This window comes from Colletotrichum karsti (genome assembly GCF_011947395.1).
Source record: "Colletotrichum karsti strain CkLH20 chromosome Unknown Scaffold53, whole genome shotgun sequence".
Taxonomy (NCBI): domain Eukaryota; kingdom Fungi; phylum Ascomycota; class Sordariomycetes; order Glomerellales; family Glomerellaceae; genus Colletotrichum; species Colletotrichum karsti.
Window position 1 is genome coordinate 266,126 of NW_024065953.1, and position 17,585 is coordinate 283,710.

Sequence of the window (17,585 nt, forward strand, 5' to 3'; positions counted from 1 at the left end):
AAGGTACGTATGTGCAGTTCATGAGGACACCAGGGAGTGAGTGTGTACAACTTGGACGATTGATCGCTTGCAGGAGGTGCTTTGACTGAGTGCGAGAACCTACACCGTATAAGGAATTGCTCAGAAGCTTCTTGCGCCGTGTTCGTCTGTTGATCGAAAGCAAACACGAACGACCATATGCCGAATTGAGGTAGCGGACAATGGGAGCAAGCTGAGGGGGGCGCGGAGACCTGCATTTACCTGAAGTAGGTAGGGAAACCGAAGAACCAGCCCAACCCAGGCGAAGGGGATGGGAGCTCCATTGGTTATATACCACACTCTCTTTACTCACGCCCTACTCACATTGGATGGGAGAGCTATGCTGTCGAATTTAAAGACATGGACAATTTACCGCATACGCGAGTTGTATAGAGGCACATGACGCTGATGGCGCGCCTGGCTCTGCAACGCCCGCGTTGAGGTACTCCTGCTTTCCTTTCCTCTTCCTAAGCCGTCGAGTCTCATCCATATGTTGCAGTTACCTAGGTAGGTACCTACAAGGTTGACGCGAAGCTTCAAAGCCCAGCCCGGGCAGTGCTTCCAGCGTCCCAAGCCCACCCACCCACGCGTTGGGCAGGCCATGGAAGCCAGATCCGGCGGAGCTGAGTGTGACGTCAAGGGCGCATAGGTATCCACCAATGAATGGGGAGGTTGTTGCTGCACATCGATAACATCATGCTTCTGTCTATTAACATATTGCGGCGTATATATACATATTGAGATATGCGTTTATCATGTATGTAGCTCTCACTTAGGTACGGTCAGATACCTTACTAGGTACCTGCCTACCTTGGTATGTAACTTGAATCCCTCACCCTTCACGAATGCATCGCGCCTATATCAAGTATCGACAGACGACTGCGACTAAACAGACCTGTGTTTTGGTATAGCCGCCCATTATTCCCAGGGTATCTATTTGTGCTGCCTTCAACTCTGTTCAAAATCGCCAACTCCAGTGACCAGACTGATTTTTGCCTCGGCGCCAGCGACGCGTCAACGGCTTTCGATGCAAATGGTAAATAGCTCGTCCACAAAGGTTGGTATGTCGTTCACCCTTTCTGCCTCAACGTTGGAGATCTGAACACCATCGCCAGCATGGACCTTGGTTCTCACTTCGGCTACCTGTAGCATCCGCATCTCGATTCCACCACCATTCGAGCCACTCACTCGTGCCTCGTCCGCTACCGGAACCGCCTGTTCGCCCGCAATTCCACCAGATACGGTTACAGGATTGTCACTGATCCTCTTGCCTATCATGGTTGGCGTTCGGCGGTTCTTTTGGCTCGTCTCTTGAGAAGTTGACTGCGCAACCTCCCCAGCCGAATGAACTTCGACTCTGATCTCTTCCGAAACCTGCAATCATGGTTAGTTCACTGGAAATTTTGCTGCGAATGAGAAAGGGAACTGACCATAATACCCCCGAAAGGTGATGCTTGCGTCGGTGTTTCATGAGTCGGGTACGCCGGAGGCGCATCGAAGCTTGAACTACCCGGCGACAGGGCATCGCTACTGCGTCGCCCTGGCCACAGCTTGAGAGTCGAGCTCGACTCGTTCGAATTCGTCGCGGAAGAGGACCGCCCAAGCACTGTCGGAATAGGGTTGCCTTCGGAATCGACGGGATACGACGAGCCGAAGTGAACGAGTTTCCGGAGGGACGACGGCAGACGCGACTGCCTCTGACTCTGTACCACGGGCTTGGGCTTTTCAAGCGGGACAGATTGAATCACGGGCGCCAGTTCGCGATGCACTGATTGGGTAAAAGCAAGGTGCCGGGACGCGTTGCGACCGACCAGCTGGTGTACTTTGAAGAAGTTCAATGGTATGAACTCGCACTTGCTGCTAGAAACGTTTACGTGAATCGGGATGACCATCCGAAACGTAACGAGGCTGGTTTGACGCGACGACGAGTTCTCGCCAGGACCGTGGTCTTCTGGCAGGGTGACAACCGTGGGCGTCAGGATTGCTTCGTTGAAGGTTGGGTCATCAATCCATGTCCGCAGTGCATCGATGCTGTCGGTCAACTGTGAGGCAAAGAGCATCTCTCGCGTGCCCAGATTGCCCAACGCGGTAAGCCGTCTGCTTACACCCAGGGGCGTCAAGCGGTCTAGTTGTCGGAGGAAATCCACTTGCCAAGGTTCGATGCGGTCGATCGGCATCTGCACGCTGGGGAGCAAGTTTCGTGCACCCTTGCGCACGAGAACATCGAACCCATAGCCACCAACGCGTGCGCGGATGCCAAAGAAGCCCATGTGAACACCAGGTTCGAGTTGATTGTTGTCATCCGCATACGCAGCCATATTTCGGAGCTTCGACTCGAGATCGGACGACTTGATCTGCATGCTGGACCCAATAATGTTGCCGACCTGTCGCAGTTCTGCGAACCTGTACCCGGCAGCCTCGAGCCTTTCAATCTCTCGATCGGTCTGGACTCGGCGAACCAAGAACATGAGCGACCCACGGCCGAACTCATGTGGCTTGTGACGGCTGAGGCCCTTCTCGGCCATGTCGTCCATGGTACCTGATAACTCAGCCTTGCGTACAGTCCCATCCGGATTCAGAACGGTCTCGGGCTCCTGTAGCCCGTTTTCTTGCGTTCCTGGACGCTCGCCCCCCGCCCCCGTCGGCAGAATCTCATCCCACAGGAGGCCAACAGATGTCAAGTGTTCTTTCATCTTCTCGGCAAGACCTGCGGCGGCGACGCAGAAAAGCTCGCGGAAGATCACGTCATAGTTCTCGATCAACTCGCCATGCTCGTTGATCAGTTGGATACCCGCCCGAGAGTCACGGTCGCGGCCTCGACGAGGGAGGTGGGCCAGATGGTTCGTCATTCCGCCGACGAGGGTCGAGATCCCCGACCAATTCCTAGATGCTTGGAACATCCAAAGGAAAAGTGGGTGAGAGATGCTGAAATTATCTGTGGCGTTCTTCTCGAGGAATGTATCTGTAATTTTTTCGGTAGGGATGAGTCCGTCCGGGTTGACGAGAATACGGTTGTGCTTGTCGAATACCGCAGCCGCCAGCACGACCTGCTGAGCTTTGCTAGCGTAACGTCTCATGATCCTAGCCGTATATATGGCTGTTCCGCCCATGACGAAACAGGCTCCGATGGACTGGCACAACTGTCAGAAACGAAGAGCCGGCTTCGGAAACGTCGCCTGGAACCGTCGAGAACTCACCAAGCAGATGACGACAATAACGGTTGTGTTACGAGAAAGCTCATTGCTGCCCGTGTTGAGGCGGACGAGCTGATACTCTGTGCCGGTAGCCGCACACCAATGCATTCCCGAGACAGCACCAGCCAGCACGACCGCGCAAGTTGCCCGCTTCCACCACGAGTTTGTCCATGCCGCCCGGAACACGAAGAAAAGCGAGAGTGCGACGATGCTGGCAGCTACAGCGATGATAGCTGCACCTATGACGTTTGCCGGGTTATATATGCAGATGTAGTTATCGATGGAGTTGTTACCCAGATAATGCATTCCACATATGGCGGCACCGGCAAGGACTCCTCCGATGGCAACTCGCCACCACGAAACAGTATTATTGATACCAACTGCGACGAAAGCAGCGAGAAGCACGGCGATAGGGACGAAGAACGACAAAGCCGTGAAGCCACTCGAATATGCGATTTGTAACTCGGCCTCACCGTCAGCCAAATCGATGGCACGGTTCCCAATAAAGTGCTGACCATGTGTGAGACTTGAATCAGCATACGAGCATCGTTGGCCGACTTACCATGCACCAAATAGCGATCCCACCCATCGTTACCGCGGAGCTGACCAAGAGTAAACTGCGGCACAATCAGTCAAACGCTGTCGCGAGATGGGACCGAGGAATAGGCGTACTGGTTGAACTTTCCCTTATGCGAAGTTCTGCGATTCAGCAACTCAAGCGTTGACGCAGCACCGATCAGGCTGACGACGAAGCTGAGGGTGACAAAGCCGCCATTGAAGGCCCGAGGCACGATGTGCCCATGATACCTGACGAACAGGTTTTCAGTCGTTGCAGACATGTTGACGACGGCTAACGGGGAGGGTCCGCCCAGCGCTTTTCGTTCTCGAATGTCTCTCCTCGACCACGAAGGTCTATCGACTTGTTGATATGTCGTTCAACTCGCGTGGCAAGTCCAGGGACGAAGAGGCCGTTGGCCTGGTTAAAAGATAGGGAAGGCGTGCTTCTTCAGAGGCGACGGGCTTGGGGGGCCATCCAAGACATATCAAGGATGTCAGAGTAAGACAGAAATGGCGGTACTTCGTGCGGGACTTACGGACGCTCTGGCGCGACAGTGAGCAATTTCACGAAGTATCCCTACCGACGCGGAGCATGGCTCTCAGGAGAGGCCAGCCAGGGAGCTCTCCTTACTCTTCTTTGCCTTTACTAGGCGCAGCAGAGCTGACTAGCACTGAAGCCACGCCATTAGTATGTGAGGAGGAACTGGGGACTTGGGCGATGGGCCTATACCGGGCTTGGCCAAGGGCCGGGTGTTCCTGGGCTGGCCTGAGCTGATCGACTGCAGTTGATCGAGGAGCGTGTAGACGCCGGTAAAGGGCACCCGAGCCGATCAAGATCAGAACAAGCCTCTTTCACTATGGACCAATGACCCTCGAGGCAGGCTACTCTCGTCCCTGGGATGCTCGGACACCTCGCCCTTGGTCAGTCCCTGGTCGCGGTGACTTAGCGCGCGCACGACGAGATTTTGTCGCCGTAGCGTGACGCCCTTCTGAGCAGGTGATGGACTTGGATCTCGGGCTGGTCCAAAGAAAGAATTGCTCTACCATTTCTCTTACGACCGGCGCGAGCTGGGTAAGAAGCTTGACAGAAGTGACGGAATTTTAACCTCGACGAATCTCCACTTGAACCCATGCGACATGGGAAAAGAAACGGCCTCCAGCCACTTCCGGCTAGCCCAACGCAGGGCAAGGCGAGGATTTCAGCTTAGCAGTCCGTTGCATGGGAATGTCGTAGACACGCAGGCAAATGAACCAACCAGAGAGCTGCGTTTCACTGACACGCAAGGCCGGGCTGCGAGACTTCACAGTAGAATGACAGAAGGCAGCATGAGAGACATGGCGGGATCAAGGGAGGCCGTCAGTGGTAGGCGTCGTCGCTCGCCAGGAAGCATGGAAGGACCACAGGTCTTGTCCGACAAGGATTTTCACAAGTTCTCAGGAGGCGCCGACCAAGAAACTAGTCTCGACGCCACGACTCGGCGTGTTAGAGTAACGGTTGGCTCAGGAATGATGGCTGGAGCGCCGTTCAATCCCGCACGTCCTACCCACGGCGAGAAACATTCAGGAACAGACGGGAAACCTATGCTGCGAGAAGCAATAAACCTGGGCCATCCGAAGGAATCTGGAGAAGGTGTTCGTCTGAATTGACCCCGAGCAGGGTTTCTTTGGAGGCAAGCGGGCTGGCCACTGCATGCATATCCCATGTCGACGTCGGACGGGATCTCGGTCGATGAAAGGATGATCTACGCTCCCTGCGGGCGGACAGCAGGAGTGAGGAGATGCAGCGAGGCTTGTCAGCTTCGCGGCTGTTGGCAAGTCCAGCCGAAACCTGTCTCGTTCTAGCCGACTGAGTCGAGACATCATGCGTGGACAAGTGTTATTTGAGCTTCCGGTCATCAACTTTCGCTTATACAATGTTTGTTTCTTTTTCCTCCGTCGTAGTACCGCCAGCCAGAGGCCTGACTCAGCTGCCAGCTGGACAAGGGAGGGGGCTCGCTCTGTATGCAGGCATGGAATCATGACGGCCAATCGAAGATACTGCTGACTAGTCTCGATCGTCTCGTTTCAGCAAAAGGAGTTGGAAATTCCAGTGCCATTCCACGATGTGCCCGGAATATTCGACCTCTCGGCGACCAATACACGATACATAAAAAGACGACTCGCTTATCGAGATTTGACAGGAGGGTGTGCCGCCCGCCCACTGGCTTCTGGCCGATATCTATTTTCTGGTGACACACGGATGCGAATTGACGAGAATCACACGGGCATGGGGACTAGCAGACGCCACGGATGCACATTTGGCTTATCCTAGTCAGTTGCATGCATCCTTCAGTCTACGCACAGGGCTACCGTACCGGGATTTCCGTACTTATGCTGCCCAAGTTTTCGTACCATGGAAGCAAGGAGGGCTGGCTACATCTGCTCGGCAGCCATCTCATGCAGCCGTCTGCTCTGGGCCCGTGCCCGTGCCAGTTCTGTCCATGGTAGACACCAGAGTCTTGGAAACCGATACTATGGGCTACAGAGAACGAAAACAGGTATGAAGCACCAAGCCGTGTAATCGAACAAGATAAATCTGGTCATCACTACGACATCGCTGGTTGCCATCCTCCTGGCTTCACTCGGCCCGTTTATCGACCCTGTGGACAGGATGGATGGAAAGGAATCGATTCCGCCCGCAAGTTGCAATTTCACCCCATTCGCTCAAGCCACGCAGCTATCTACATTCTGCTGGTGCAGCGACCCAGTTCTCTGGACCTTGCCTCCAGGACCCAAGCTGAGCCTGAGCGAGAAAGCAAGGTCAAAAGGAAAGAAGACGGGACGTCGGATGTCACGACGTGCAGCGTCTCCAAACGGCAAGGTGATCGCAATGTCGTGGCTGCATGACTCTCTGCCACCATCTCACAAGGTTGACGAAACCAATATTACAACAGCGGGAGACGTTCTCGAGAGCTGTACGACACGGCGCATCTGTTTATTCCCACACGTTTCACTCCGGATTCCTAAGAAGCATCAAGCCAATACAAAACGAAATAGGCAGACCGAATCGTATGGACTTGAATCTCACCTGGTTTGGAAATGAGGAGCAGGGCCTTGGGACGGAGTGGTGTTACTATTTTCTACTTCCAGTCGATCAGCTTTGGCGATTGTCCAACGGAACTGCTGAGAAGCCCCTATCTCAACATCATGACTCTTCTGACGGAGAGACTTTCCGTTGCTTTTCCCTATTCTTAACTCTCTGCGCCTCGTATGGTGAGAAAAGCCGCTAGGCAGGTAGACTTTTCAGAATGAGACTGATCAGGCCCGCCGACCATGTGGTATCCAAGCCTCAAAACTTAGCCTTTCTTCCCTGGGACAGAGAGGGTATAGTTCCTCCTAGCGCCGTATATTCTATCAAACCGAGCTAGCCCTGGCGAAATCCAAAGGCTCACTGTGGCAGAACTTTGTGAGTGTTGTGATGACACCAGTTCAATGCTTTAGCCGAGTTGGGCTAAGAAGCTGTCGCCATGCCAGTTTTATGAGTCGGGCAGCAAACAGTAGCCAACCAGATGAGAGCATGACGAATCGAAGACGCGGCGCATTTCATCGTCGCGGATTCGGATGAGCCTTCCAAATAGCACCACCGTCATCGTCCGGCGAATACTACCCCCTGAGCTAGTGAACAGCTGGTGCAAAATCTGACCCGAAAGATGGTTCGTGAACTGGTCTGATTTGGTTGTCTGAACGATCGTAATCCTTCTGGTTAGGTTCTTCTTCGGATCAACTTCCGTGAGTGATGGAAGCTGGCTAGAAAACCAAAACCCCGGCGGGTCGGTGCGTCAAAACCGAACAGACTTAACGATACTTGCCTCCCAACGTACTCAAGAATGCCTCTTAAGAGACCGCCCCGCTACAGATGCCAACCTGAATGTCATCTGCATGCTGTTCTAATGATTGCGTCTGTGGGGAATCTCTCGAAATTTGCCCTCGTAGCTTTCTTTTGCGCTGCGGAGCTGCCGCTCCATCCGACTCAACATTAGAGACTATGAGCCGAGGTACAGTCCTCGCCATACCCTGGGCTGAAGATTCTGCCTCTTGTCAAAGAATAGAGGTAGACTCTTTGCAAGTTTTGATCTACTACGAGATGCGTCGCACTGGCGCCGGCGTGGTTTTCTATTGTTCCATTGTCAGACTCGGCACACGACCGCCACGAAATGGAAAGCGGACTAAAGCCTGTATTTGGAGCTGGTCATGCTTTCTCTTCTGTATCTGGTAAGCACAGGCAAATACGCACCCAACTTGTCTTGGAGATCCGTGCACTATTGAGAAACACAACGGCATTGTTCCACATGTCTCAGGGATGTCTGTACGACACCCCTCTCAGTCGTACAAGTAAATGACCAGAGTACAACGAGACCCAAACCTGAAACTGAAGATCAGAGGCTGTGCTTGAAACCCATCTATCAGTGAGCGGGGATGTATTTGTTGCTCATGTGGAAGTCTTGTAGGCTTCTCGCGAGGTGGACGAACATCTGTTCAGGGGCAGGCGGGATCTCCTGCGAAGACGCCGAGCTGTTGATACGCCGGCAGGTCAAAGTCAAAGCCCCTAAACGCGAATGCCCTTTATGTTAGCTGGGATTTGAAATGAGATTGTAGGGATGGAATGACGAAGGAAGTTTCGAAAAGCTCGGCGTATTATGTCACAAATCGGCCCCGGCCCCGGACCCGGACATCCGTGCCCGGAGTCGAGTGGGGCCGAGTCTGGATAAGGCCCAGTGGAATAATGATTGCCCGCGATTGCTTTCTACCTAGGTAGGTCCCGTCCGTGGACCCGACCTGACAGCAGCGATCCCCGCCCAAAGGGAGGCCCCAATCGCGGGGCAGCGGCCCCTGCAATTGAGAAAAGATCGCACACTCAGTTGCAGAAGGTGTGGTGGGGTATTGCATCACTAATTCCGCCCAACATTGCAACTAAGGTGCATCCAGTCGCTTGTTCGGGATTGCAAACCACGCATCTTTTGCTCCAAGCATCAAGCCGGATCGTCTTTTTGATCGGGCACCAATCTCTCGGCATTCCAACCTTGAGCGTCCGTCTCTCAAGAGGAAACCAACCTTGGGACGGCACGGCAACCTTCTCGCGACCAACTCCGCAACCAAAAAAATGCCTCCATTTGCAAACGCGCCGTCTTCGGCGGTCCAAATTCTCCCACTATCGCCCTTCAAGCCCGATCTCTACGAGCGCGCTTGGTGCTCAGTACCCCATCCGACTCTACCGCTTCTCGCGACCGCTCATTCTAAATCGGTCACCATTTACTCGCTGTCTTCTCTCTCCTCCCACAGCAACCTCTCCGGAGGCCATACGCGCTCCGTCCGCTCCGTCGCCTGGAAGCCCAATCTACCTCCTCATCAGCTCTGCCTCGTCACCGGCAGCTTCGATTCGGCCGCCGGCCTCTGGCGTTGGGACGGCGAACTGCCCTTTTCCGGCAACGACTCGGCCGCAGAGCCCTTAGAGATCGACCTAGGCTCATCACGACGCCCAACCGCAGATGGCGACAGCGACGGCGACAAGGATTGGGAATTCACATTAGTACTCGAAGGTCATGACTCGGAAATCAAGGGTGTTTCCTTCGCTCCCTCCGGCGCGTATCTTGCCACCTGCAGCAGAGACCAGACCGTATGGATATGGGAAGACGTTGGTGCGACGGAGGGGGACGACGAGTGGGAGACGGTTGCTGTGCTGAACGAGCACAACGGTGATATGAAGGGCATTGCGTGGTGCCCTGACGTGCCCGGTAGAAACTCACGGAGGAGATACAGTGCCGACGTCCTCGCAAGCGCCAGCTACGACAACACAGTACGCATATGGCGTGAGGACGGCGATGGGGAGTGGGTTTGCGTTTCTGTGCTCGAGGGTCACGAAGGCACGGTCTGGGGAGTGCAATGGGAACAGAAACCGAGGGGAGACAACGGGTTTCCCAGACTGGTGACTTACTCCGCGGACCAGACGATACGAATATGGAGCTTGCAAGAGGAGGACGATGGAGAAGACGGAGGCGTCGCAGCAGGCTTTCGTTCGGGTCTGGGGGGCATTCCCAACACTATGCGGAGGTCACTCCGCGAAGAATGGGTTTGCACTGCCATACTGCCCAAGGCACATACGAGGGACATCTACTCGGTGGCGTGGAGTGCGGCGACGGGTCTGTTGGCCAGCACTGGTAGCGACGGCGTAATCGCCATTTACCGAGAAGACGAGAGTGCGAGCTCAGGAGAGGTGAATGTATCCCCCGCAAACGGAGACGGCGAGGCCTCGACTGCGAAAACCAGTAAGCTGGTAGAGTCTGGCAAATGGCACGTTGAGACGACTGTGTCCAACGCACACGGTCCGTACGAGATCAACCATGTCACTTGGTGCAAGAGGTACGACGCAGGGTCGAAGAGGAAAGGTGTGGAAGAGATGCTTGTGACGACGGGCGACGAGGGACTGGTTCGGCCTTGGGAGGTGATCATGTAGACAGAACACGCATGAGTCATGGCGCTTCCGAGCCCTGGGCTTCAGCTTTGGGTTTTCTGGGAGTTTGACATGAAGTGACAACTCAATATAGCTTAGAAGGCACACGCCATGAGGGGCACCTAATGGATTCTGCTCCGTATCCAAGGACTCCAGTAGTGATTGCATACATAGTAAAGGAAGTGAAACCGCCCTCTAGTCACAGTCCCAACCACATGTTGCCAGCAAGGAGGCGGGTCATTCAAACGTCGACAAATTGCAAAACAGCAGACATCGCCAAGTTGTTATGGAACCAAGCTCGAAACCAGATGGCCTCGCAAGTAGTTACTAGCCCTCATAACTCTAGAAGTGTAAGGGCGTCGTGAAAGTCATCAAAATACAGTGCCGGCAAAATATTGACAGTACTGTCATTCTACTGGTATCTATATACAATCCTGGTCTCCTCCGGCTGACCTAGCCAAGGCGTCACTCTATGTGAGGTAATACACAAGAACAGTAATGATGCTATGCAAAGTAACGCAGACTCCGATGCCGATCACCCGCCCCGCGTAAGCTACAGTTGGGCAAGGGTCTCACCCAGCTTCTTTGAACAAAAAGTACCGAAGTACTCGTTCAGCGCGTCAATTGTGCCGCTGCCTTCAACCAACTTAGCAACCATACCAACGTAACCGTCAGGTCGCACGACCACAACGCCGCCCCTCTCCTCGTCCAGTCCCATCTTAGCATGCGCAGCGGCCTTCGCATCGAGCACGCGGCGGTCCCACCTGTCGTCCGCGTAGACGTGTTCGCGATAACGTCCCATAACCTCTGGAACGTCGCGGGAGATCTCAATACTGCTCCGGTTGGCCGCAAAGATGGTGCAAATCGTGAAGAACAAGCTGTGGGGGTTATGCGTCTCATGGTGCGAGACACTTTCAATGTCATCTCTAAGGTATGCGGCGTAGAATGACCGCTTGTTGTTAAGATGAGTGGCGAAGTCTTTGAGGGCACCTCGTGTGGTGGAAGGATTGCCCGCGAAGACGAAGATACGGAACGAACCGTTCAATGGAACCTCCTGCTCCAAGTGAACGACATTGGCATCAACGACCCTGGTCACATCGGCGTTGATGAAGATTCGTCCCGTGCGAAGCTTGGTACCTTCGGTGTGGATCAGGGGCGACTTGGCCGGGTGTGCCTCAGACCAGTTGAGAGTGTTGGGCTTGTATGCCACGCCGTATCCACTGGTGAATTCGCAAGACTCCTTGAAGGTTTGGATAAACTCATTGTCCGAGCCGTTGTCGGGCTGCTTATCCGAAGCTGCCTCGACCTCGCTTGCGGCAGGTGGCCGTTTGGAGAATAGCGCTGCATACTTGTTGTCGAAGTTCAGAAGCGTCTCGGCGACATCCCTACGTTCAGTTTCGTAGGTCTTGAGAATATCGCGATTGGCAAAGCCTCCCTCCACGGCATGGATCTTCCAAGCTAGGTTTTGAGCGTCGAGAAACGCAGTATTCATGCCCTGACCTGCCTTGGGCTGTCCTAATATGTCAGTAATGCAGTGAGGGAAGCAGGCAGATTGGACGTACACTGTGGGTGTGGCATGCGTCACCTCCCAGGAATACTCTGTGATCCAGGGTGTAGCGATCCGAAATACCCTGTCCAATGGGGTACACCGAGTACCACTCAACTCGCTCCCACTCAATATTGTATGGCTGTAGAATGCGTTTGGCAGACTCTTGAACCTCTTCCTCTGTAGCCGTCTTCCGAGGATCGAAGTCGGGGTCTGTCGAGGAAGCAATCTGGATGTAAAGGCGCACCATGTTATCTTCGCGGGGAATGACCATGATGGAACCGTGTTTGCTGTGGATGGTGCATTTCATCTGGGCTCGGTTTAGATTAAGTTCCTCGCTGCATGTGGACGAGAGAAGCTTGCCTTGATATCTGGAAAGTCCGTTTTGACGACACCGTCCATGACGCCCCACACGTGGGAGATGGGATCCTTGTGCTTGATACCAATCTGCAACTGGTTTCTGATGAATGATCGGGCGCCCTCACCACCGAAGAGGTACTTGGCGCGCAGGGTCTCATGGGCAGTCCCATCAACGTGCTCTAACCGGACTTCCACGGGATATTCTGAGTTCTCAGCCTCATTGGAGGTGAACCCGGTGATGGTCCACGGCCTCTGGACGTGGACGCCGTTCTTGTTGAGATCAGAGATGAAGACTCGCTCGATATGACCTTGGTGCAAAAGCGTTGTGAAGGGGTATCTGGCATCGATGAAGCTGGGACAGCTGGCCCAAGTACCAGTTCTAGCGATGCCATCGCCATTCTTTGGAGGGTCCCAGAAAGCGACTTCGTAGACCCGAGCAGGCTTGTGAGCCATTATAGCAGACTTGAGACCCATATTTCGCAGCAAATCCAAGGAACGAGGTTGGATGCCGTCGGCCCTGCCAGTTGGCGTGGGCTCAGCTCGGTTGTCGATATGCTTGATCTTGTAGCCCCATCTGGCTAAACATGTCGACAGCATAAGTCCAACCGGCCCGGCTCCGACGATGACTTGACAGGTCAGCAACATGAACACGAATACTCTCGTCGCCAGTCTCACCAATATCGTAGAGCGTGGAGCCCGAGTGACGATCGGGTTGGTTTTCCATTCTGCAATGCCGATTCACGTGCGCTGGCTCGAGGAGAGGAGTGAGGAAGAGGAGCTCGCGATGATCTCGGGCAGACAGAGGTGACGCGCAGGAAGAAGGCGGACGACGGTTGAGTAGTGTTAGAGAGAGGAAAGAATTCAGGCAATGAGCAGAGAAGCCAAAGGCAAATATGGTGGATTATATACGGCACCCAACGGATGAGGGAGCAGATTTCTAAATCAGTGCACGACAAGGATGTGATGGACGAGCGAGACTCATCCGAAGGGGACCGAGATGCTAACAGTAGCTCGCCGGCATCAAGAATCGGTAAGGAAAACGGGGACGGCAAGGCAGGCCGGGAACTCCAAATCCCCACATTGGGGGAGGTGAAGTACCTCGTTGGGGCTGTACGGCGGTACCGAGAGGGGAACCGAAAGACATGCCGTTCACTTAATCCGTGGATATGGAGATGGAGACTCGGACACACTACTCGGTTCGGGCACTTCATGGGGAAAGAAGAGGGGCAAGTGAGTGGCGGCCTGGGGGAACAAAATTGAGTCTCGATGCATTGCTGGGTGCTTATCCTTGCTCAGGAGCACCACAGCCCAGACAAAAGACACTCGGGAAGGAGAGTCGGCAAGTCGGTGGTGGGGCCGTCTGCTTTTTGGCGACCTGGAGGCTGGGATTGGGATGGCTTCTCCCGAAAGTTGGAGAAAGCGAGTGCGGGGAACAGAGATGAAGCGTGAGACGACTGAAGTATCCGTAGACGTAGGTATGTAATCCGTCCAATCTTCAATCTCATAGGTTGGCTTTACTGGACCTTATGTAATACGCTGGGCTGCCATTCCCATGCTGTTTCCGGATTACACGTGATCCCCCAAGTACATAGTAGAGCCTCTTGCCTCCCAATTCGTACCTGCACTCTTGGTTTGGCGTTGTTGTAGTCCAGGCCCAGTTGAAGTGAAGGGGTGCAGCCAGCATACTGAACGGCATCACCACTCCGCTTCTCCGCACGTTCCGTTGACAATGATTCCAAGTCACCGAGAAGGTAGGTCAGTTGCCCTACATTTCCTACACGAATATGCCTTATCGCGTGTATATCGCGTGTATGGTATCCATCCGTCACGTCGCAGCCGATTTTGCGACGGGCCACGGCGGCTCCGACACACGCTAGCCAACTCGTCCGGGACGGGATCTACCCGGCACCATCCGGTGCTTCGCCGTTTGACAAGGAGGCTCGAGTAAGCTCCGGCATGTCGGGCCTCTTGCTTCAGCGCCCGGATCTCGATGGTCGGCCTCTGGCTGCCTCGAAAACCTCATCGGCCAAAAGTTTCGGTCTCCCCACAAGACATCAGCCTGGCAGAATTCTAGCAGAGCAACCTGTTTTGGTCGAGTGACCAAGTGGCTCCAAACACAATACTCTCCTGCGGTACACGCCGTGACTTCTGTGCTCCGAGAAAGATAAGATTCGACGTCGTAATTCAGACTGAGAAGTGATGGCACGCGTGGGAAGCACCTCCCAGCTCAGGCCTTACCTAACGTACCTATGTTGAAAGAGGTTACTGTGCATGGAGGTACGACATACCATGGCTTTGAGTTGGAAGGAGAGAAGCAGGAAAAATATCTAGGAGAGGAAGGAGGGGGAAACTTCCATCAGTGGACGCTACTTCCCGCCTCCTGCTACTCAGCTCCAGCTGTTCCTTCCTACCTAGTCCCATCTCCTCATGTCATCGTCAATAAGGTACCTGCCTAGGCAGTTCCGGCTTTTCTTTCTGTTCCTATCCCGCGTCTCCTTGATCCCATTAAACACCCTCCTTCTCACTCGCAACGTTGCCGGTCCGCTATCTCGATTCAGCCCAAGATGCGAAATCGTTTGAGCCTTCAGACGTGGGTCGAATCTACGCCCACCGTGTCCGATCCCAAGGACGATGACTGGCGACAGAGGCTCGCCGGCATGCCAGGCGCTTTTACCCAAGACACCTTATCTCGAAATGGATATGACGAAGAGAGTGAGTTATACGTCGCTTTCATCCGGCAAGTCTCAGTTCAGCTCCAGGCTTGCTGACCGTCGCATAGAGTGCCGCAATGTTCTTGTCAGATACTGCGCCCATATTCCTCGCAACTATCAGTATTGTGACGGTATTCAGTTGGTGGGTCGAGCTCGGTTTCCCCCTTGACCCAAGTGACTATGCGGCTAAAGCGCTAGAGCAGGTGTTTTTGGTTCTACGCGAGCATCTCGGAGACGAAAACCTGGATCTAGCAGGCGGAGTGCTCTACGAGCTGATCGAAATCGACTGTCAGTACTCTGATGACCCGGGAGCCGAGTTTCAACGCTGGAAACATGACCATCTCAACCGACATGTGAGTGGACCATCTTCAAGTCAAGTACCTATATCGTACCTGGACTTACAGTTGTGTCCTAGTCAAATCTCGAGTTGCCTCACATACCACACATGTCAACAATCACTACCTCTATACGACCGACACTCAGTCTCGTACAGTGGCGGCAGAAGCATCCAGGTCGATATCCCATTAGGCTGTCCGACTATTATCCCTCGATTCGGACCAGCTCGAATGAACCAAGCTGTATACGCAGTCGCAAGGCATGGATGATTGATCACACCATGTACGTCTCTACGCGCGAGAGCGGCACCTGCGCATTTCGCAGTCCCAATCCAAAGGAGCTGCACGAAATGCAGTGGGACATCGGCACTTCACAGGCCGGGAGGCTCATAAAGGAAGAGGAAGTGACACCAACAACCGCGTCATTTCCAAGGCCAGATCCGAGAAACAGCAACGATACGGTCGACATTGAACAGAGCAAACTTACAGCTACGATCAAGGGCAAATCAGGCATTCTGCGTCGTGCTTTTCAGAGAAGATACCCCCTCAAGAAGGCTGTCTGTGAAGGACGACCGCTAGAGAGCAAACGCCGCAGCTGGCTTGCAAATATCTTTGGTCTGGACACCGTCCTATCAATGCACGACTCTGTCGATGTCACGCCAGTGCCTCTGCCCGATGGCTGCATGACACCGCATGCAATATTTGCGCGAAAATTCTCCCTGGTCGCCGACGGTCTGCCGCTGCCATCGTCTTTGTCACGTGATCTTATGCCCACAGCAGACATCAAGGCCAGGAAGTTGCTCGTGGAAGCTGCGTCGGAAGGTCTAATGAGCCCGTCTTAGGAGTTTCGTGGTCCATTTACACCTCAGCTTGGCTTCGATGGTGGTCTGGATTATCGTTGGATCTTGTTGGAACCCTCACCTGCAAAGACCCGCGCAAACGGTCGGACGGTGTCCCAGAAAGCTGCAAGTCCTCTTCGTCAGGTCGAGGTCGGATCCCCTCATGCAGTGAGAACACCGAGGCGTCAAAGAGGCCAAGACTGGTTCGGGCTGGATACCCCCCTCTCCGGGCACAACTCACCAAATGCAAGTCCCTACGCCTTTGAGGCCGGTTGCGACAGACTTCCCAGCATTGCCCACGGTGAATCTGCAAAACGCGACGGAAAAACTAGTCTCCAGTCGCGCAATAACTGGTTTGGACTTGACGGCGCCATGGATGATGGTGACTTCAAGTCATCACAGCCAGATCGCGTGGGCTACCATAGCATAGTGCGCAGCCAATGCGGTGTTGCCACTAAAAACGACGGATTACAAGCGCCAACAAATTTTCTTCCGGGTTTCCGGGCCATCTGCTCTTCCGAATGTTGCTCGGAGAAGTCGCAGTATTCTTTCACCTACTCAAACACTGGTGAACAGCGTGGTGCTCCTGGAGGTCGATGGCTGGTAGCAGAGCATCCAGGGATACACCCTGCCAGCATAGTCAAACTCCAGGCCCACAACCTCCGGCGTGCTCCATCGCTCAACCAACTTCGCGGCCCAATTCAATCGACAAAACCCGCTGACTCGGGTATCCTCCCCTCCCGTAACGCCTCGGGTGATGAGAGAGCACGAAGAACCGCTGCTGCTGAAGTCATGCTTGGAAAGGCTCGTGAGCTGACCATCACGAAGCGGCAGCCCGTGCTTCGTAACGTTGGACCATCGTCCCGTTCAGGCAGGATGACTCCGAGCGATCAGTCGGAGAAGACCTCTCAATCTCGTGCTTCTTCTCGCCCTAAGTCACCTTCTAGGCAAAGAGTCGAAAAGTCAGGTAAGTTCTGGCCACACTTGGCAGACGGTCAGCTTTCACATGCTGACCCGTCCCGTTAGACCAAGCACGACGCCAACCATCGTTATCAGCATTCTATGCGTATGTTTCAAGCGACAGTCCCCTATTAGAGCCTGTTCTCGATGGCAAGGAGTTGAGAGTGGGCGTGCCGTGTTCACAGGCGTCACATAGCGATATTTGTGACATTGGGGCGAGCGGCGGTCAAGACCAGTACCGATCGGAGGTCGACTTCGAGGATGCCGTGGAATCGCATGTACCGGAGCAAATGCCTCAAAGAATTTTGGTATCCGATTCAGGTCAACGTAGGTCCCAAGGAATGTAAATTATGCTGTAGCTAAATAAAGTCAGATGAACACGCGATTCAGATGAAATACGGACCGAGACGTGGTGATGAACGACCGACATGGGATGATAGCATTTCGGTGCAACGAGAAGATGACGAAATTTATGGCGGTACGTCGGAGAAAGCACAGCTGTAGCTGGTTGACGGCTGCTCCTTCCTTCTCCTGCTGCAGCCCTCAGTCCTTGGCAAGTAGACTCCCGCTCATTCAC

General features: G+C 54.1%; 4 protein-coding genes across 4 annotated transcripts; 2 read left to right on the forward strand and 2 right to left on the reverse strand.

Annotated features, from left to right (window-relative positions):
- Positions 1–1,032: 1,032 nt before the first annotated feature.
- Positions 1,033–4,051, reverse strand: CkaCkLH20_12028 (uncharacterized protein; the record flags this gene model as incomplete). The annotated part of the gene is made up of 5 exons (XM_038894742.1): positions 1,033–1,392; positions 1,449–3,149; positions 3,216–3,722; positions 3,775–3,829; positions 3,885–4,051. The coding sequence occupies 5 exons, from the start codon at positions 4,049–4,051 to the stop codon at positions 1,033–1,035; spliced, it is 2,790 nt and encodes a 929-aa protein (XP_038739999.1).
- A 4,859-nt stretch (positions 4,052–8,910) lies between these two features.
- On the forward strand, positions 8,911–10,260 carry CkaCkLH20_12029 (WD repeat protein; the record flags this gene model as incomplete). Its single annotated transcript, XM_038894743.1, has 1 exon — positions 8,911–10,260. The coding sequence occupies one exon, from the start codon at positions 8,911–8,913 to the stop codon at positions 10,258–10,260; it is 1,350 nt and encodes a 449-aa protein (XP_038740000.1).
- A 550-nt stretch (positions 10,261–10,810) lies between these two features.
- Positions 10,811–12,887, reverse strand: CkaCkLH20_12030 (FAD binding domain-containing protein; the record flags this gene model as incomplete). Its single annotated transcript, XM_038894744.1, has 4 exons — positions 10,811–11,767; positions 11,820–12,113; positions 12,194–12,789; positions 12,839–12,887. The coding sequence occupies 4 exons, from the start codon at positions 12,885–12,887 to the stop codon at positions 10,811–10,813; spliced, it is 1,896 nt and encodes a 631-aa protein (XP_038740001.1).
- Positions 12,888–14,727: 1,840 nt separating this feature from the next.
- On the forward strand, positions 14,728–16,051 carry CkaCkLH20_12031 (uncharacterized protein; the record flags this gene model as incomplete). Its single annotated transcript, XM_038894745.1, has 5 exons — positions 14,728–14,875; positions 14,943–15,016; positions 15,078–15,227; positions 15,290–15,366; positions 15,463–16,051. The coding sequence occupies 5 exons, from the start codon at positions 14,728–14,730 to the stop codon at positions 16,049–16,051; spliced, it is 1,038 nt and encodes a 345-aa protein (XP_038740002.1).
- Positions 16,052–17,585: the final 1,534 nt, after the last annotated feature.